The sequence below is a fragment of the Nansenia antarctica genome, assembly GCF_963989245.1.
Source record: "Nansenia antarctica genome assembly, chromosome: 1".
NCBI classification, from domain to species: Eukaryota; Metazoa; Chordata; class Actinopteri; order Argentiniformes; family Microstomatidae; genus Nansenia; species Nansenia antarctica.
In genome coordinates this window covers 79,966,662-79,986,505 of record NC_137674.1, presented here as the reverse complement: position 1 = coordinate 79,986,505, position 19,844 = coordinate 79,966,662, and the positions used below count along the sequence as shown (strand labels likewise).

Genomic DNA, 19,844 nt, shown 5'->3' with positions numbered 1-19,844 from the left:
GGGAAATTATTTTTCAGAGAATACAAAAATAAGACCGTATCGGAGCTTGAGGCAACCCCGGGGGCGGCACCATAAGATGTCATGTTCTGTTGTTATTTACCTACAGATTGTAATTATCTATTGTTTGTCTCATAGCGTGCTTGGAGTCTGCTTTCGCTGGATTTCCCATGGAAACGAGATGATTAATTTCAATGGGGGGTTTATCCCACACATATTTACAAAGATTACGGGACTTATAATAATTATGGGCTGGGTTGTTTTGTGATACCCTGAAGGAGCAGCATTCTCTTTCATTCGCTGCAAAGCAGACGTTCCCCAGTCTGCCTATTCTCCTACTGATCTGGTTAGAGGGAGATGATGACAGTTGTGATTTAGTACACATCTGAGAATCATTCTCAATGGTTCTGCAAATTGTTTGCGTCTGGGGATGCATTTTGTATCATAACGAGAGAGTCTACACGCACTGCCTCATCCACGTCTGTTGACACACAGACGGGGAGTGACCTTTACGTTCTGTAGCGTTGCTCATTTTGTCTGAAACATCAAACCCCCAATAATAAATGGGCTAATTGGGGGAAAAGTGGCAGTGTGTTGCCTGGGCTGGGCCTTCTTCACAATGATAATAGCTTGTTTGGCATTACTCTTTGAAAGGCCTGGGAATCCCGCTGAGTGCTGAAGAGCTGTCATTACACACCGTACATGGCGTCAAGCGCGCGCTACATCAAGCACTCATCACCACCGCTTATCTTTCTCACAGTGAAATAACATACAGTCCCGGCCACTCTTATTAGCAGGGAATCAGACTTTCTGTCAGTCGGGTTGAACCTAAACAGATGAACACTGACAGATTAAATACACATATTCCAATATGGACTCTCTGGGATGGACATAGAAGTTAATAGTGAGTATACTCTAGAATCTCCTCCATAGATCAACATCACGTGAAGCCTGGCGGGCTTGATCAGGCATGTATCCTGTGTGTGAATCAGTCAGAGCACTAATGGGTTGGCAGGCATGGCTTACAGCCAGCACAGGAGCAGGTGTGCTCACGGGCTCCTGGAAGACGTGTCAATACTGGTGTGTGTGTGTGTGTGTGTGTGTGTGTGTGTGTATGGGTGTGTGAGTGAGCGATGCTGGGGCTAATTTCTTACTGGTAGCTTCTTATTTGTGGTTCCAGTTCTCTGGTACTGTGTGTGTGTGTGTGCGCGCGAGCGCACGTGTGTGTGTGTGTGTCTTTGTCCCAGGGTGCTCCTGGCTAATCCGTCCCCCTGCCTGTGTGTTGTCTCCCGGTAAATTGTTTATATCCGTTCAGGCTCCGTCCACATGAATAATTTGTTTAGGTTATAAATATTTGACTGTACACACGGTTCATTAATATGCACATCCACAGCCTTTCTCTAAACCACTGCCAATCACCCCCACACCCCAAACACACATAGTATCACTGCTTGTTCAACCACCAAAGAACTGTACATGATGATACATATGATGCTGAGATTATTCTGCGTCTCAATCTGGTGAAGACACACTTAGATGAGTGTTTCGGTTGTGTGTCATGTCCGAACTGACAGAGATAATTGTGACTCTGAACTGAGTTTTGCCGACCAGCTACATTAGAGACCAACTGTGACTGGCCCACAACCGATCGTGGCACAGATGTCCAAAGACAGCATGCCCGTGTGTCACACAGTGACGACTTCCTCTGCATACCCCACATGGAGACACCCCATTGGTCAGTTGGCTGACCTTCCTAAGTTGAACAGATGCTGCAATAGGTGAAGACGAGTGCCAAGTCCTGCCACAGAGAGCTCCGTGCTAAACATTTCCGCGTGTGTGTGCCAACAAAAAATCCTGACCGTGTGTGTGGGGAGGTGCTGATCATTCCTGACTGTGTGTGTGTGTGTGTGTGTGTGTGTGTGCGTGTGCGTGCTAGCCATTCCTAACCGTGCGTATGTGTGTGTGTCCCCAGGTAACATCTCAATCAGTGTGAACCAGGAAGTGTTGTGAGCCCCTGAGCAGCCATGGGCAGGAGTGCACTGCTTCAGCTCAGCGTGCTGCTGCTGACAACCACACACACCCTCCACGCCGTCAGCTTCCCAGAGGACAACACACCCCTCGACACAGTCGATGCACACTGTGAGTAGCCTACTCACTCCTAACTAGCTTACACACGGCACTCTCCGAATAAGCCCCCTCCACACTGCACACTCCGAACAAGGCCCCTCCACACGGCACACTCCGAACAAGGCCCCTCCACACGGCACACTCCGAACAAGGCCCCTCCACACTGCACACTCCGAACAAGGCCCCTCCACACTGCACACTCCGAACAAGGCCCCTACACACTGCACACTCCGAACAAGGCCCCTACACACTGCACACTCCGAACAAGGCCCCTACACACTGACTGCACACTCCGAACGAGGCTGGTTGAGAAGAGTGTCGACAGAAAACCGACTATTTTTAAAGAACATGTTTTTATTTTCGGTCTCACGTCTTATCTGTCCTTATTTTTAACATTCCAAAGGGGTTCAGAAGGAATAAACTCCTCCCCTTGTACTATGGTAACAAATAAATGTAATCCCACGGGGACGTTTCCTTGTCTGAGGTAACCCTGGTGATGACATCCATCTGCTCTGTAGACAGTTGGAGCATTAAGGAGGGTCCGTCTTCCTCCCTCCTGTGATGTACTGTGAGAACACAGAAAGAAATGCTGACCCAGCTGGCCGTAGCTCTCTCACAACACGCACACACAAACGCGCACAGACAGACACACACACACACACACACACACACACACACAGTTGTATCCATGGTATTCATTACATTACTGAAGGGTTTCTATAAAGCTGTTACACACAGTATATTTATGCTTAATCAATACGATTAATCGAGTGTGCAATTTTGAGAGAGGCAGAGTGTGTGTGTGTGTTTGTTGCGGCTGGACACTCCCAGTTACTGTGTGCGTTTCTGTGTGCATGTGTGTAGGCGCCATGTGGCTGGAGACTCCCAGTTACAGTGTGTGAGTGTGTGAGTGTGTGAGTGTGAGTGTGAGTGTGTGTGTGTGTGTGTGTGTGTGTGTGTGTGTGTGAGTGTGTGTGAGTGGAGACTCCCAGTTACAGTGTGTGTGTGTGTGTGTGTGTGTGTGTGTGAGTGGAGACTCCCAGTTACAGTGTGTGTGTGTGTGTGTGTTGTTCCCTGGTGCAGACACACGCCAGTACCCCGTGTTCAGAGGCAGGCCCTCTGGGAACGAGTCACAGCATCGCCTCGACTTTCAACTGATGACCAAGATACAGGACACACTGTTCATCGCTGGCAGGTAATTCACACACACACACACACACACACACACACACACACACACACACACACACACACACACACACACTCTTCATCACAGGTAGAGAGTGCTGTAGGGGGGGAAAGCTCTTAGCGATATTGGATCCGCGGGGTCTAGGCCGCAGCCTTAATGTATATGATATTGATCTGAGGACTGACGTATGTCATGCTGCTCAGATGCACGGTCAGGGCTTCCACGGCATAGTTAGATGTTTCCTATTTATGTTGTGGCTGATTTAACCACCCAGTACAACTGATACTGCTGTCGGTAACGGAAGCCACTGGTATTGAGATAATGCTGTTGCAGCTAATGGTCTAATACTGGCTTTGACCCGTAATAAAACTAATGATGTCATTTAACAAACCCATTAACCTTAACCCACTATTACTGTCGTTTGTAATTGAACTGGCCTGTTTGTATGTAATGGAACTGACCAGTGTGTGTGTGTGTGTGTGTGTGTGTGTGTGGATGTTTCTCCTCTTCCCTCCACAGAGACCAGGTGTACCTAGTGAGTCTGAGGGAATCCTACAGGAATGAGATCATCCCCTACAGGGTAAGAGTCTGGCCAGGAGCGTCACGACACCCATAGAAAACACAAGGCCTCCATAGAAAACACAAACACATAAATCACTCCTGCACCGTAACAGGCCGTAAACCAGAGAGTGGAAATAAGTGGTGTGCGTGTGCGTGTGAGTGTGAGTGTGAGTGTGAGTGTGAGTGTGAGTGTGAGTGTGAGTGTGTGCGTGCGTGCGTGCGTGCGTGCGTGTGTCCGTCTTTCTAAATGTGCTTTTGTGTCCTTGTGCATTGCAGAAACTAACCTGGAGATCAGGCCAGGCAGTCAGAGAGACCTGTGCTATGAAAGGAAAACACAGAGTAAGAAAACACAGCAATGACCCTCTCTATGCCCTCCTCTCTCTGCCTAATGTTCTCCTGCAGTCATACCACTTTATCATGAAACAAGTATAGAAGCAGGCAGGCCTTGTAATCAATATCTCCCACTCAATATCCCTGTCCTACCCTCTCTCTCCCAGGATGAGTGTCATAACTTCATTAAAGTGCTGGTTCCCCGAAATGACGACCTGGTGTTCATCTGTGGCACCAACGGCTTCAACCCCATGTGCAGATATTACAGGGTGAGTGTGTGTGTGTGTGTGTGTGTGTGTCCCTTCCTGGAGCGGTTGTTTATCCTTTCACCTCTGTGTCTTTGTTAATGCGGTGTGTGTGTGTGTGTGTGTATTTATTAACATGTGTGTCTTTGTTCCGTTCAGCTGGATAACCTGGAGTTTGACGGGGAGGAGATCAGTGGACTGGCACGGTGCCCGTTTGATGCCAAACAGACCAACGTCGCCCTCTTTGCTGGTATGGGAAATCCCTACAGAAATACACACACGCACACAGACACACACACACACACACACACACACACACACGCGCACACACACAACAGAGCATGTCTGCAGGTGTGTGGTGTGGTGTATTGTGATGTGACAGTCATACCGTTGTCTCTCAGACGGGAAGCTGTACTCGGCCACCGTGGCTGACTTCCTGGCCAGCGACGCGGTCATCTACCGCAGCATGGGAGACGGCTCAGCCCTGAGGACCATCAAATACGACTCCAAGTGGCTGAAAGGTAAACACAGCCTTCCACCTGGAGCCCTTAGGCACGCACACACACACACACACACACAAACAAATCTGTCTGGTAGAGTTTCCTTGTCACTCAAGACATGTGTGTCTTTGTTGGAGCTAGTGTTTGTGGTTATGGAGTGTCAGTGACACAAGGCCGGCCCTGGCCTCAACTGTATCAATAATATGTCCTGCACTATGTCAGACAATCTAGGTCAGTCCCAGCCATACACAGCCCTGTCAAAGCCCACTGAAATATTCAGGAAGCAGAACGGAGTGGTGACGATGCAAAAATACCCCCTCTCTCTCTCTCTCCCTCCCTCCCTCTTTCAGAGCCCCACTTCCTGCACGCAGTGAATTATGGGAACTACGTGTACTTCTTCTACAGAGAGATCGCGGCTGAACACAACAACCTGGGCAAGGTTAGTCTGAGCTGCTTACCTTCGAGCACACACACCGTTCAGTAAACACCCACAACAGGTGCGATATCAGAACAGAATACAGCAGAACAGAGAATGCGTGGCTCTTCTACATCTGAGAGATGATACGCTCTGCTGGGTTTGTCTGTCAACCCATGACCCTCATGAGGGGATTTTGTCTCTCCTGGCTGTGCTACATGCGCGCACATGCACGCACACACACACACGCATAGTCCTCTTAGTGGTAATGGATGGATGGTTGGCTGGAGGTATTAGTATGCTGCTAGGCGCACCGCTGGGTCCAGACTTACCCATGCGTCATTGAGAGAATGGCCGGTCGGGCTGCAAGCGCTTCTCTTCAACCACCGCTTGATAAATATTTCAGCCGTACTAATGCTGGGGATGACACCTGGACTGTGATGGAGGTTTGCACTGGTGAATTATTCAAACTGTTTCAGCTGGCTGCTCCACACGCTTCGTTCAGACCGCTAAGCCCTAGCACATTTAGAATTAGAGTCTGACACACACACACACACACACACACACACACACACACACACACACACACACACGCACGCACGCACGCACGCACAGTGTTTTAATCCCCGGCCTCAGGCCTGCTCTCCTGGTTGGATGTGAGTCCAGAGGGGGTCAGAGGGACGTGTGTGTAATGCATGTTCAATCAGAGTGCTTCAGACGCACACATACTCTCTGGTGCAGGGTCTTAAAGGAAGTTTTCATGTGTGTGTGAGACTCTGCAAGGCCACCGGATGGAGGGGATGTATTATTCAGGGGGGTAGAAGTGTTTTTAGTTTCTGGAGCCTCACTCTTTTCCCTCGCTTCCCCCTCCCTCCCCACCTCCCGCTCTCTCTCCTCCCCCTCTCTGCCTGCAGGCGGTCTATTCTCGCGTGGCACGTATCTGCAAGAATGACGTGGGCGGGTCTCAGCGCGTGTTGGAGAAACACTGGACGTCCTTCGTGAAGGCCAGGCTGAACTGCTCCGTCCCCGGAGAGTCCTTCTTCTACTTCGACGTCCTGCAGTCCATCACTGACATCATCGACATCAACGGAGTGCCCTCCGTGGTGGGCGTGTTCACCACCCAGATGAACAGGTACGACTGGAGAGGCTTGTCTGTCAACAAACCGACCGACCAATCTGTCGATCCCGATGCGAACAGTCGCAGCACACTTTACAGCAAAAGAGGGGGAAATTAAAAAGGAAACATAAAAAAAATAAAATAAAGCTAGGAATCAGATTTTATGGTTGTGGTCCTCTCTGCAGTATCCCGGGCTCTGCCGTGTGTGCCTTCTCCATGCCGGACATCGAGAAGGTTTTCCAGGGGCGTTTCAAGGAGCAGAAGACGCCTGACTCTGTGTGGACCGCCTTTCCAGAGGAGAGACTGCCCAAGCCCAGGTACGCCTCTTCACCTTCCCACCATTGGCAACTCAACATGTTAAAAAGAAGAAAAAAAACAGTTACCGGTACAATAACCTAGATCCACCCTTCTGTTTACAAACAAGTGCAATGGCAGCACCTTTGACCGGAGATTAAAGTAACAGATAGCTCCTTTTAAATGTCTCCCTACTTAAACTGTCCACTTATCCAGGTTAATCTTTTACAAAAGTCACCTGGTCTGATCCGTGACACACACACACGCAGTCACCAGCTGGTGATTATTACATATTAATAATTAATCATGGATAATTAGCCACGTTGCAGGCGTACAATCAGCACATATACGGGTAGCTCCGCCTCGCGTCCCCAACACAAAGTCCACAAAGCTGCTCATTGCTACGGTAAATAATTAATAGAAGATAATCAGACACGCTGGATATTCATATTTCATGTTTCCATTTAGCGCTATTGTGACCCTAATAAGCACCTGCTCTTCTCCCTCGCCCTCTTCACCCTCTTCACCCCGCCCCTGATCGACTCAATTCAATAACCTTTATGAGTCTCTAAGGGGCCATTGTGGGGAGGCTCATGTGTGACCTTTCACCCCTGTGTGCACCCTGTCTCAGGCCTGGCTGCTGTGCGGGTCACGGACCAGCGGAGTCCTTCAAGACCTCCATTGAGTTTCCTGACGAGACTCTGCAGTTCATCAAGTCCCACACCCTCATGGACGCAGCTGTGCCCTCCATAGGAGATGAGCCCTGGTTCACCAAGACACGCGTCAGGTAAAGGCACACACACACACACACATGCATGCATGCATGCACGCACACACAAGGACCCTTCCCAGCTAGCAATTTTTGGTTCTAAAAATGTTCAAAGAATGTTACCTAGAACGTTCTCGTAATGTTTTCAGCGGGAAGTTTTCTTTAAGTTCCCAGAATGTTCTAGGATAACGTTCTCTAAAATCATTTTTAAAATGTTGTGTGATAACCTTCTTAAAATGTTAAGTGACAACATTGCTAGAACATTATGCCCTAATGTTCTTGAAAACGTTTTCAGCGGGAAGTTTTCTTCAAGTTCCCAGAATGTTCTAGGATAACGTTCTCTAAAAACATGTAAAAAATGTTGTGATAACCTTCTTAAAATGTTAAGTGACAACATTGCTAGAACATTATGCCCTAATGTTCTTGAAAACGTTCAGTGGGAAGTTCCCAGAATGTTCTATATAACGTTCTCTAAAAACATTTTTAAAATGTTGTGATAACCTTCTTAAAATGTTAAGTGACAACATTGCTAGAACATTATGCCCTAATGTTCTTGAAAACGTTCAGTGGGAAGTTCCCAGAATGTTCTAGGATAACGTTCTCTAAAAACATTTTTAAAATCTTGTGATAACCTTCTTAAAATGTTAAGTGACAACATTGCTAGAACATTATGCCCTAATGTTCTTGAAAACGTTTTCAGTGGGAAGTTCCCAGAATGTTCTAGGATAACGTTCTCTAAAAACATTTTTTAAATGTTGTGATAACCTTCTTAAAATGTTAAGTGACAACATTGCTAGAACATTATGCCCTAATGTTCTTGAAAACGTTTTCAGTGGGAAGTTCCCAGAATGTTCTAGGATAACGTTCTCTAAAAACATTTTTAAAATGTTGTGTGATAACCTTCTTAAAATGTTAAGTGACAACATTGCTAGAACATTATGCTCTAATGTTCTTGAAAACGTTTTCAGTGGGAAGTTCCCAGAATGTTTTAGGATAATGTTCGGTAATAACCTTCTTAAAATGTGAGTTGACAATATTGCTAGAACATTACACCTTATGTTCTCAAAACATTTTCAGCTTAAGTTTTTTGTTTGTTCCCAGAATGTTTTAGGATAACGTGTGTTACGTTTTGGAATAATGTTCTAAATGTAGAGTGGTGTTGGACCCATGTGCGGTGCGACTCAGAGGAATTGAGGTCGAGACATGAATAAAATAAAGTTCTCTTTACTGAGATGAATACACTGAATATCCATAGGACCGTGATACAGAACCACAGAAAAATAAAGGAGAGCAAGCAAGGCTCTGCGTAGCGAGTCGATAACTAATAACAAAAACAAAACACTTGCGAGTAGCGAAAACAAAAGATGAGCAAACAAGGCTCCGTTTACTAAAAGCAAACTTCACTTAAACACAAACAAATTAAAACACACATATAGTCAATAATACCTGGAAGTAGCGACAGGTAAGGTAAAGTCCTCCAGGACCGAAAGGACAGGGACAAGTATCATGCACAATATTCTTAAGGGAAAGACAAGGGTTCACAAGACGCTAACAAGTACGAACAACTGACAAGGGAACAGGGAAATGGGACACACCTAAATACACATACCGGTACAAACACTCACAGGTGACAATAATCACGTAATTAGTCCAGGGCATGAGTGATGCTCTTCAACCAGCAGAGGCATCGGGGAGGTATCCTCGCTGACCCCCCTCGTAACAAACATACTCTAAAAACCATTCTAAAAACGTTTGCTTATAACCTTCTTAAAATGTTTACTGAAAACCCTGTTAAAACATTATGCCCAAACATTCTTAAAATGTTTTTAGCTAAACGTATTAACACATGTAAAAGTTTGATAACATCAATATTCAAGTCTTTCAACATAATGTATCATTATTTATTAACATTAACAACAGAGGTGAGACAGGGAGAGGCAGCCACAGCTTCATTTGAGAACATATTAGAAAGAAAAAAAAAGCAAAACATCATATACTGTACATACTGAAAACATGGAAGTCAGAACCTATCATCACTGCAACAGTACATATCTCTGACAGTACATATCCTCATGACAGAAAAGTGTTGATTGCTTGATTTAGTCCTCGAACAGTGTGGGGCTTCTGCTCCCCTCAAGTGCTGCTGCTGCACCTGGACACATTCTTAAACATCATCCCTGGACACATCCTTACTCTGAACTCTGTCCTCAGTCACAGATGGTCCACCTGTATCACTGTCCTCAGTCATGGATGGTCCACCTGTATTATCCACCTGCATTATAACAAAAATAGTATTTAAAATCAGAATAGTTTCTGATTCATCAGAAGTCTTTTTGGTAGCCCTTTAAATTACAGGCCGTTAATTATGCAGTAATTACTGTAAATAACCAAGTAATATCCATGTAAAATAGACATGTAGAATGCTAGTAATTGTGCTAGCTAGATTGCTATAGCTTGCTAGCTAGCTAGCTAGCTAGCTCCCAAACCTGGCCCAAACTTTTGGGCTGGTAGATTTGCTTCACTCACCAGCCAAAAAACCAACAACAATGACGTTAATCTATTGAGTGGCTGGTCAAATCTGAACGTTCACCAATTTGTCGATTTGGACGGTGGATAAAAGTTAATTTTGCGCCCAGCTTCCTAGCAATTTCTGACAACACACACGCTCGACGTTATTCGCATTAACGGTTAGTTTGTGGTCAAGAAAGTAAATGTATCCATACAAAGTAACGTTAATCAATTAAAAACAGTTATTGTAACCTTACCGTTTAATCCACAGTGTCCCGTTCCCTTGTGCTGTCTTCAACTAAACCCGTCTACCTGTGCCCGACCACGGAGGTGAACTGAACATCTCAGTCAGGCTTAGTGAAATCTAATCAGAGTCGTTTGATTGGTCTGCCACGTCCTCAGCCTCCTCGGTTATTGGTGCAAGTCTGAAACTTGAATTTTTAATAACATCCCAAAAACATTTTAAGAATGTTTGGGCATAATGTTTTAACAGGGTTTTCAGTAAACATTTTAAGAAGGTTATAAGCAAACGTTTTTAGAATGGTTTTTAGAGCACGTTATCCTAAAACATTCTGGGAACAAACAAAAAACTTAAGCTGGAAATGTTTTGAGAACATAAGGTGTAATGTTCTAGCAATATTGTCAACTCACATTTTAAGAAGGTTATTACCAAACATTTGTAGAATGTTTTTTGAGAACATTATCCTAAACATTCTGGGAACTTAAAGAAAACTTCCCGCTGAAAACATTTTCAAGAACATTAGGGCATAATGTTCTAGCAATGTTGTCACTTAACATTTTAAGAAGGTGATCACACAACATTTTGAAAATGTTTTTAGAGAACATTATCCTAGAACATTCTGGGAACTTAAAGAAAACTTCTAGCTGAAACATTTTTCAAGAACATTAGGGCATAATGTTCTAGCAATGTTGTCACTTAACATTTTAAGAAGGTTATCACACAACATTTTACAAATGTTTTTAGAGAACATTATCCTAGAACATTCTGGGAACTTAAAGAAAATTTCCCGCTGAAAACATTTTCAAGAACATTAGGGCATAATGTTCTAGCAATGTTGTCACTTAACATTTTAAGAAGTTTATCACACAACATTTAAAAAATGTTTTTAGAGAACATTATCCTAGAACATTCTGGGAACTTAAAGAAAACTTCCCGCTGAAAACATTATGAGAACATTCTAGGTAACATTCTTTGAACATTTTTAGAACAAAAAATTGCTAGCTGGGAATGTTCTTCCTTTGTTATCGTGTAACATTGTGGGAACATTTTATAAAAGAACATTCTATAATCTGTTACCTAAACAATGTCCCCAAAACATCCTTGGAATGTTGCAGGTAAAACGTTCTTCCTTTGTTTACATATCACATTACAGGAACATTCTAGAAAAAAACGTTTTGTGATCTGAGGCATCAATAACATCCTGAAAACATTATCGAATGTTGCTTTGAAAATGTCCTTCCTTTGTTATCATGTAACATTGTGGGAACATTTTATAAAAGAACATTCTATAATCTGTTACCTAAACAATGTCCCCAAAACATCCTTGGAATGTTGCAGGTAAAACGTTCTTCCTTTGTTTACATATCACATTACAGGAACATTCTAGAAAAAACGTTTTGTCCCCAAAACATCCTCTAGGCCTTTGCACACCAATGCGTGCGTTTACGCCTGCGTATTTTTAATCCGTCATCCGGAAAAAAACGTTACGCACAGAGACCTTGCACACCGGTCCGTTGCGGAGTCCGTTGCGTTTTTTTACGTTGCGAACTTTCGCAATATGCACTCTACATGTTGTAATATTGTGGCATTTCTTTACTGTTTGCCATCTGGTCTAGGAATACCCAGGGAGACGCAGACAGCAGAAGTAGAATAGAATAGAAAAAGAAACCGCTATAACCAGCTGAATGATGTATGATGCACTGGCAGTCTGTGACCGTGTGCACCTGGCCGGACCCTGCCCTTCTGCCTGAGTTTGAGTAGGATGCTGCCCAAATGAATGTTATTGTTTAGTGCCGTACGCTTTCGTGGTATTATATTGTGTGAATTATCATCTGTATGTTGTTTTCTTTCACTCGACTAACCGCCGAGATAATACTTGAGACATGTACTTCCGTAAACATTAATCCAACTGTCCTGCAGTTGTAATTTGACGATGTGTCCCAGTCTATACCATGGCGGAGTGGTCAAAAACTACTCTCAAAAGGCTTTTGATGGACGCGAAAAACGCAGAAAATCGAACATGAGTTCTAATTTATTTTTTTAACGGACGTAAAAAACGCGCGTAAAAAACGCGTTGGTGTGCAAGGGCCTTCAGAATGTTGCACCTAAAACGTTCTTACTTTGTTAACATTTAACGTTATAGGAACATTATTTGAAATGGTAAACATCCTTAAAATGCTCTTTGAACATTAGATGAAAACGTTTTCTTTAAAACATTAGCAGAACTTGTAGGGAATGTTAGCCAATGTTGTGGGAACATTCCCTGCTAGCTGGGTTTTCACCCAGGAAACCTGCTTACCACAACTGATTGGCTATAGCCCTCCTGAGAAGCTATTACTGACGCATGACGACGTTCCTGTGTGTGTGTGTGTGTGTGTGTGTGTGTCTGTGTCTGTGTCTGTGTGTGTGTGTGTGTGTGTATATAGGTACAGACTGACAGCTCTGGCTGTGGACAACGCTGCTGGCCCCCACAGGAATTACACGGTGGTCTTCATTGGCTCTGAGGCCGGGGTCGTACTGAAGGTCCTGGCTAAGACCTCCCCTCTCTCCCTCAACGACAGTGGTCCTATTGGAGGAGATAGATGTCTTCAACAAGGCCAAGTATGTAGCTCTCTCGCTCGCTCTCATTTGTCTCTCTGTCTGTTTCTCTCCCCTCTTTTTGTTGAGGTGTCACTAACCTTGACATATGTCTGTCTGTCTGTCTGTCTGTCTGTCTGTCATGGGGACAGTCAGAAGTGGCAGTGGTGTTGAACTGTGGCCTTGCATGACTACTAGCTACTGATAACAATCTACAGCACAGGTCCATCTGATCCTTCCCTCCCTCCCTCCCTCCTTCCTTCTCTCTCTCTCTCTCTCTCTCTCTCTCTCTCTCTCTCTCTCTCTCTCTCTCTCTCTCTCTCTCTCTCTCTCTCTCTCTCTTTCAGGTGCCTGTCTAATGGTGAAGATGAGAGGCGAGTGCTCTCTCTCCACGTGGACAGAGAAACACACAGTGTGTACGTGGCCTTCTCCAGCTGTGTGATCCGCATGCCTCTCAGCCGCTGCGATCGCCACTCCTCATGCCAGAAGTGAGTCAGTGTGCACGTGCATGCACATGAGCGCACACCCATACACAGAAACACCCTCACAGATACACACAGTTACAATCACACACTCCCCATCACACCTGTGTACACACACGCACACACACACGCACACATGCGCACGCACACACACGCACACACACAATCACACACAATCACCGTCACACATGCAAGGTTACGTCGAGGTCACATAAAGCCATGTCCCCTCAGCGGTTTATAGATTTATTGTGTTGTTTTTCTCGCTGTGAATCATAAACGGTTGCTGCACGACAATACCACTCTCATCTGCTGCCCCTTGGTTAATGTTCAGTGAGGCAAAGGTTAAACAATGATTATGCAGTGTATTCCCCCACACTTTAATTGAACCCTGTGTTGTAAGATGGTGTGGTGGTTGTATCTGACCTATGTGTCATCGTGGTCGTGGTCCCCCCAGGTCCTGTGTAGCATCGCGGGACCCCTACTGTGGCTGGCTGCCCCATGGAGCCTGCAGCCGCCTCCTGCCTGGTGTTCTGTGAGTACTGCACACGTCTATAGGCAGGCTAGAGCAAAGGAGGGAAATAATGATGGTTAGATGGAGGGTCCCTGCTTTTGTTCACTGTTCACTGCTCTCATCCCCTCTCTCTCTCTCTCTCTCTCTCTCTCTCTCTCTCTCTCTCTCTCTCTCTCTCTCTCTCTCTCTCTCATTGTTTCAGATCTGGATACGAGCAGGATGTTGAGCTTGGTAACACTGCTCATCTGGGGGACTGTCTTGGTAAGAGCCTCACCTCCATGCCACATCCAACACACACACACACACACACACACACACACACACACACTCATCTCCACACACACTCCATTAGCCTGCACACTGCACACCAGTAACCTGTCCATACATGCCTCTATTGTTCAGTATTAACACACACACATCTACATACATGCCTCTATTTGTCTGGCATTAACACACACACATCTACATACATGCCTATTTGTCTGGTATTAACACACACATCTACATACATGCCTCTTTGTCTGGTCTTAACACACACATCTACATACATGTACATGCCTACCTGTTACTAATGCTACTTGTAGGACATCAACATGGACATACTCGACTAGGTATCGCTGGCACAGGTGACCTACCAGGGTCATGGTATCAGTAAGAATAACAGGGTAGACCACCATTAACTGTGAAGGCATCTACTGAACATGATCCAGGCTGGACCACAGGACTAGAACCATAGATATAGAACAATAGATAGAACTGTTCTATCTCTTCTGTCTCTACGACTAGAACACTGAGTAGAGCTACAGAACTACGTACCCCCAGTGTACAAGACTGGAGGGGAATGGTCTATACATTTTTAAAATATTTTTTTTATCTTAGAATTATGAAGCTAGCTGCACTTAGATTGCAAGGCTTTTTATTTTATTTTGGGACTTGATTTAGATTTTGGATTATTTTATACTGATCTGTTCCTTTAATTCTTTTAGCGTTTTTGGCTACTACATCAGCGCCAGATTACAAATCATTTGGCGACCCGACCTCTGGTTAGTTTGATCTTTTACTCCAATGGTTTCTTTCCTTGAGTTCAGCATTTCCAAACCCCTCCCTCCATCTGCCGCTTCACCGGCCATCCATCTTTCTTTCTTAACAAACCTTTCTTCTTCATCACCTTGTCTTTCATCTTCGTCATCATCATCATCGTCATCGTCACCTTCCTAACAAACGTCACCACCGGGCGCCATTGTCAGCGTTCTCCATTTTACTGCTGCACAGGCTTACTTCCTCTTCTTTACTCAAAACCTCCTGTTTACTTCCTGTTTATTTCCTGCATGCCCACCTGGCTCCTCCCTCCTCTGACATCATCACTGCTGTGTATAAAGTTCTCTGTCGACCTCCCTAAGACAACTCTCACCCTTTTCCCCTTTCAAAATTGTATACTGTCTGAACCAAATGCATAGCTGTGCATAGCTGTATATAGCTGTATCAGTCAAATCTAAATGTCAAATTCTTCCAAAAAATAGTAGAAGAATGATCGATTTGTTTTATGGTTAATGGTGAAAAAACGGCCCATGATCCAGTGAAATCGTTTTTTTCCTCAAAAAAACATAATCATAAAATCGAAGACTAACCCAAAGTATCCATTGCCCATGCTTACTAACCGGGTTGTTATAACAGTATGCTTTGACCCACGTGTCTGCACCCTTTGTTAACAATTTGTTTGTCACCACAGACATGGAGTTGTCATCATCGTCAGTCACTGGCCAGTCCAGTGGGCCCATAGAGCCCCCAGTACTCATTCCCACTCAGAACCCCGGGCCTGTGGGGTCCGGACCCGGGTCTGGCCCTACTCCAGAGCTCTACGGCTCAGGGTTTGTGCTGCAGGATGACCCAGCCACCTCCCATTCTTTAGAGTCACTCCCAGGGGGCCCAGAGGGTAAGGCCCATAGGGAGAGCCAGCACGCTGCATGGAAGCCTGACTGATAGCTGCACACACACACACACGCACACACAGGCACACACACACACACACACACACACACACACACACACACACACACACACATATACACACACACACACACCCATACATATATACACACACACACACACACATACACATACACACTTAGGGCCCTATTATGCACTTCATAAGTCTTAAGCAATAAGACGAGGCGGTAGATCTAAACTTAAGACGTGGAGGCGTGGTCAAGGCCACTTTGCTATTATGCGTGCGGTAGTGGGCGCCTAAGACCCGACGCTAAGCCCAGAAATTAGTCATGGGTGTGTTTTGGGCGTCTTCTCAATCAACCCAATCAGCGTGCCAGGTGCCATTCCCTTTAAGAACCGGCTGCGTTAAGTCATAAGCGCTATGCTATTATGCAGTTCATAGGCGCTAGACTTCATGCACGTTTTGAAACACGAGCGCGCCTCCGCGGTTTGCGCATGCGCGCTGACCCACTTCTTAGAAGTCGGTCGGCGCCTAAGACGTTTTCAAACCACTTCTTAGCGCTAGGCGCAAAGTCAGATCGCATAATAGCAGGGGCGCCTAGCGCACTTCATTAACATATGAACACTCCCACAATTAGTAATATATGCACGGGAGTCTTACGTCTTATGTGTGGGCGCCTAGCGACACCTGCATAATAGCAGTAGCGCGTATGAAGCGCATAATAAGGGTGGCGGTAGGTCTTAACCTGGCGGTGCGTCTTAATTAAGACTTAAGACGGCAAGTTAAGAAGTGCATAATAGGGCCCAAAATACAAAATGCACACACACACAGCTATTCAGGATTTTCATCAGCTGATATGGCAACTTTTATTTGTATTTCTCTTATTTGTTGTTCATTCATATGATTTCTATTTCATCTTACTTTATGATTTCATGCATTTATATTTTCATATTTACAGTCTATATGTATTTATTTTAATAATCCTTTTTACATGGTGAAAATGTTTCATTTCCTCCTTTTCAAACTTTTTTTTTTCCGACTCTTCTAATCATTAACCCCTCGTTCAATATCCTTTCCTCAGAATCTTTCCTTTGGCCCTAGTCCTTCTCTCTGCCAGTAGATCCTTTAACCATTACAACAGTAAACCCTCGGTGGTAGATCATTAAAGGCCTGCCAGCGCTCCAGGAGCTCTCTCTACCCACTGCTCTGTGGATGACTAACTCTCCTAATGTCTGTGGGGCACTAACAAACTGAAGTTCAGAAACTCTCCCTCACGCTACTGAGCAGCAGACTTCACTCTCTTTCCTCCAAGCACGTTGAAGTCAATGGTTTTTGGTTCAACTCTATATCTGCGATTGGGACATCGGTTTGATCTTTTTCAGAGTTTCGATTGCACAACTAATACACCCCTTCTGTCTGATCAAGTGCATGCCACTCCTGGGAAAAAAAGCCATTCAAATTCTTCCTTCCTAAATTAACATAGCACTGCTTCTTCTAGATTGGTTTACCTGACTGGACTGGATGTGGGTCCCTAACAATCTCTGCCAATTTTCACCATGATTCTAGATCTCCGCTACTCTGGCGTTAGAAGTTATTGTAATGACTTTTCTAGAAGGGTTATCCTAGAATGTTAGATTGTTAGTTACATGTTTTTGGATTCGGCTAATGCTAATACCTGTCAGACTACCTTTGGGGGGCAAAGGCAGAGAGCCATGCATTACTGAGTGTACACAAACACACTTGCAGAGGGGATGCAGTATAGAGCGCTGCGATTGGCTCTGTCAGGAGGTTGACCAATCCCCTGTCTGTTTCTAGGCGTGTGGGAGATCCAGGCAGGTGAGGCCAACCAGTTGGTCCACATGAACATCCTCATCACCTGCGTGTTCGCTGCCTTCCTCTTGGGGGCGCTACTGGCGGGACTGGTGGTCTTCTGCTACCGAGACTCCTTCCTGCGCAAGCCCCGGCTCGTCCACAAAGACGCAGAGTCCGCCCCGTCGTGCTCGGACTCTACTGGAAGCTTTGCTAAGCTCAACGGTCTCTTTGACAGCCCCGTGAAGGTACCTAGACTAACTATTCAAGCTCTTTGCTATTACTGTATATTGATAATGTGAAAGAATGTTAAGTGATGGCGATGTCTTTGTGTACTATGCCTGATGTACTGGCTGGTGTAGTAAAGGACCATCTTCTAATTTCTTCAGGAGTACCAGCACAGCATGGACTCTCCCAAGCTCTACACCAACCTGCTGAGCAACGGCAAGGACCCCAACTCGCCCACCGGAGACACCAAGACCATGATCCTCCGGGACGGGTGCCAGCCTCCAGAGCTCGCCGCCCTGCCCACTCCCGAGTCCACCCCTGTGCTGCATCAGAAAGGCCTGCATCCCATCAAGAACCAGTGGGAGAGGGCGCACGGGAAACACAACGGGTCCCGTAAGGAGTCCAACTCCACCCCCAAGAGTCCCCAGTTCCTCCCCTCCTCCCCTCCACCTAACGCTCACCCCGCCCACCCCGCTTTAGGCCACACCCACATCCCCAGCGCCGTGGTGCTGCCCAACGCCACGCACGAGAGCCGCATCGGAGGTCACCACAGCTACGCGGACGACAAGCCACAGCGCACTGGCGACAGGAAACTGCAGAACACGGAACATCAGAACCACCAGAGCGCGCCATCGCATTCGAAAGGAAGCAGGAAGGAGCAGAAGAGGACGGTGGACGCCAGGAACACCCTCAACGACCTGCTGAAGCACCTGAACGACGCGGGCGCCAACGGTAGCCTGAGCGCTAACCCCAAGGCCATCCTGTCTGAGGGCGGCTCAGGGCCCCGGCCCAGGCAACACCTCATGTTGGAGCCCATGGACGCTCTGACGGAGGTACCGCCCAAGGTGCCCAGCCGAGAGGCCTCCCTGTACTCTCCCTCCTCCTCCCTGCCCAGGCACAGCCCCACCAAGAGGGTGGACGTACCCCTGACCTCTCCCCCCACCACCCCCACGGGCAGCATAGGCATGGGGGGTACCCTGGAGAGGCAGAGAGGGGGGTACCACCTCCACCGGAGCTCTTCCCAAAGGCACTCCCTCTCCTCTCCCAGTGGGGTGAGCATGGGGGTGTCGGTGTCGCGTCAACAGAGTATGAACAGAGGGGGCTATCTTCCCCCCACGCCCCCCTCCAGACTGGACTCCCACGGTGGGGCGATGGGGGTGGGGATGCACTCGCCACACTCGCCTCACCCCCCGTCCATGTCCCGGCAGAGCAGTTACAGCGGACACGGGTCGCTGCCCCGCTCGGGGCTCAAACGGACGCCGTCGATAAAGCCTGACGTCCCCCCCAAACCCAACGGTTTTGTCCAGACTCCATGTCAGATGAGGGTGGTCAACAAGTACAGCTACTAAAAGGAGCAGGAGCGTTACTTCTGAGTGTGCTCTAGCAGGACTAGACTCTTGAGTGAGGTGGCCTGAGGGCTGGGGAGCCTAGTGAGTGTGTTTGTGTGTGTTGGGGCGTCCCCCCCACTGAATGATACGCACATTTGTTCACACGTAAAAAGCGAAGAATCACACAAGTGGCCAAAGAAGATGCTTATGAGGGGCTCTTGGCTCCATGCTTCTCTATCTCCATCTCATGACCTCCACGGGCTCCAGCCCCAGGACATAGGGGGAAGAGCTGTGTCTCTCTCTCTTGAGTATCTCTGGAGGTGCAGGGCTTTGAAGGCCCGCCCCCCCCTCCCCACTGTGTGTAGCCTGTCCCTGTGTGTGTGCAGTACGAGGTCTAGGCCTAACACAAAAACCCCTGTGTGTGTGTGTGTGTGTGTGTGTGTGTGTGTGTGTGTGTGTGTGTGTGAGAGATCCGAGGAGGAACACAGAGGAATACTTGAAGAATGGGTCTCATTTGTCACTGCCACTGAGCACTGTCTCCCCGCTAATGTGAACTGTACAGAGAGGAGCGCTCCTGTCACGCTGTTGGAGTGGGAAGGAGAGGGAACAGTAAAGGGGTGGTGTACATGTCGCTTTCTATAAGTGTGATCAAACCAAGGCTGGCAGAC

General features: G+C 46.6%; 1 protein-coding gene across 1 annotated transcript; it reads left to right on the top strand.

The window, feature by feature from the left end:
• Nucleotides 1-2,021: 2,021 nt before the first annotated feature.
• Nucleotides 2,022-19,197, top strand: sema6d (semaphorin 6D; the record flags this gene model as incomplete). The annotated part of the gene is given in 20 exon segments (XM_080536490.1): nt 2,022-2,136; nt 3,208-3,319; nt 3,833-3,893; nt 4,151-4,213; nt 4,372-4,473; nt 4,609-4,699; nt 4,851-4,970; nt 5,300-5,388; nt 6,279-6,496; nt 6,667-6,798; nt 7,407-7,562; nt 12,720-12,855; nt 12,857-12,894; nt 13,218-13,358; nt 13,807-13,884; nt 14,066-14,124; nt 14,850-14,906; nt 15,593-15,796; nt 17,627-17,868; nt 18,010-19,197. Coding segments are annotated over 20 exon segments (3,402 nt in total).
• Between the last annotated feature and the right edge of the window lie 647 nt (nt 19,198-19,844).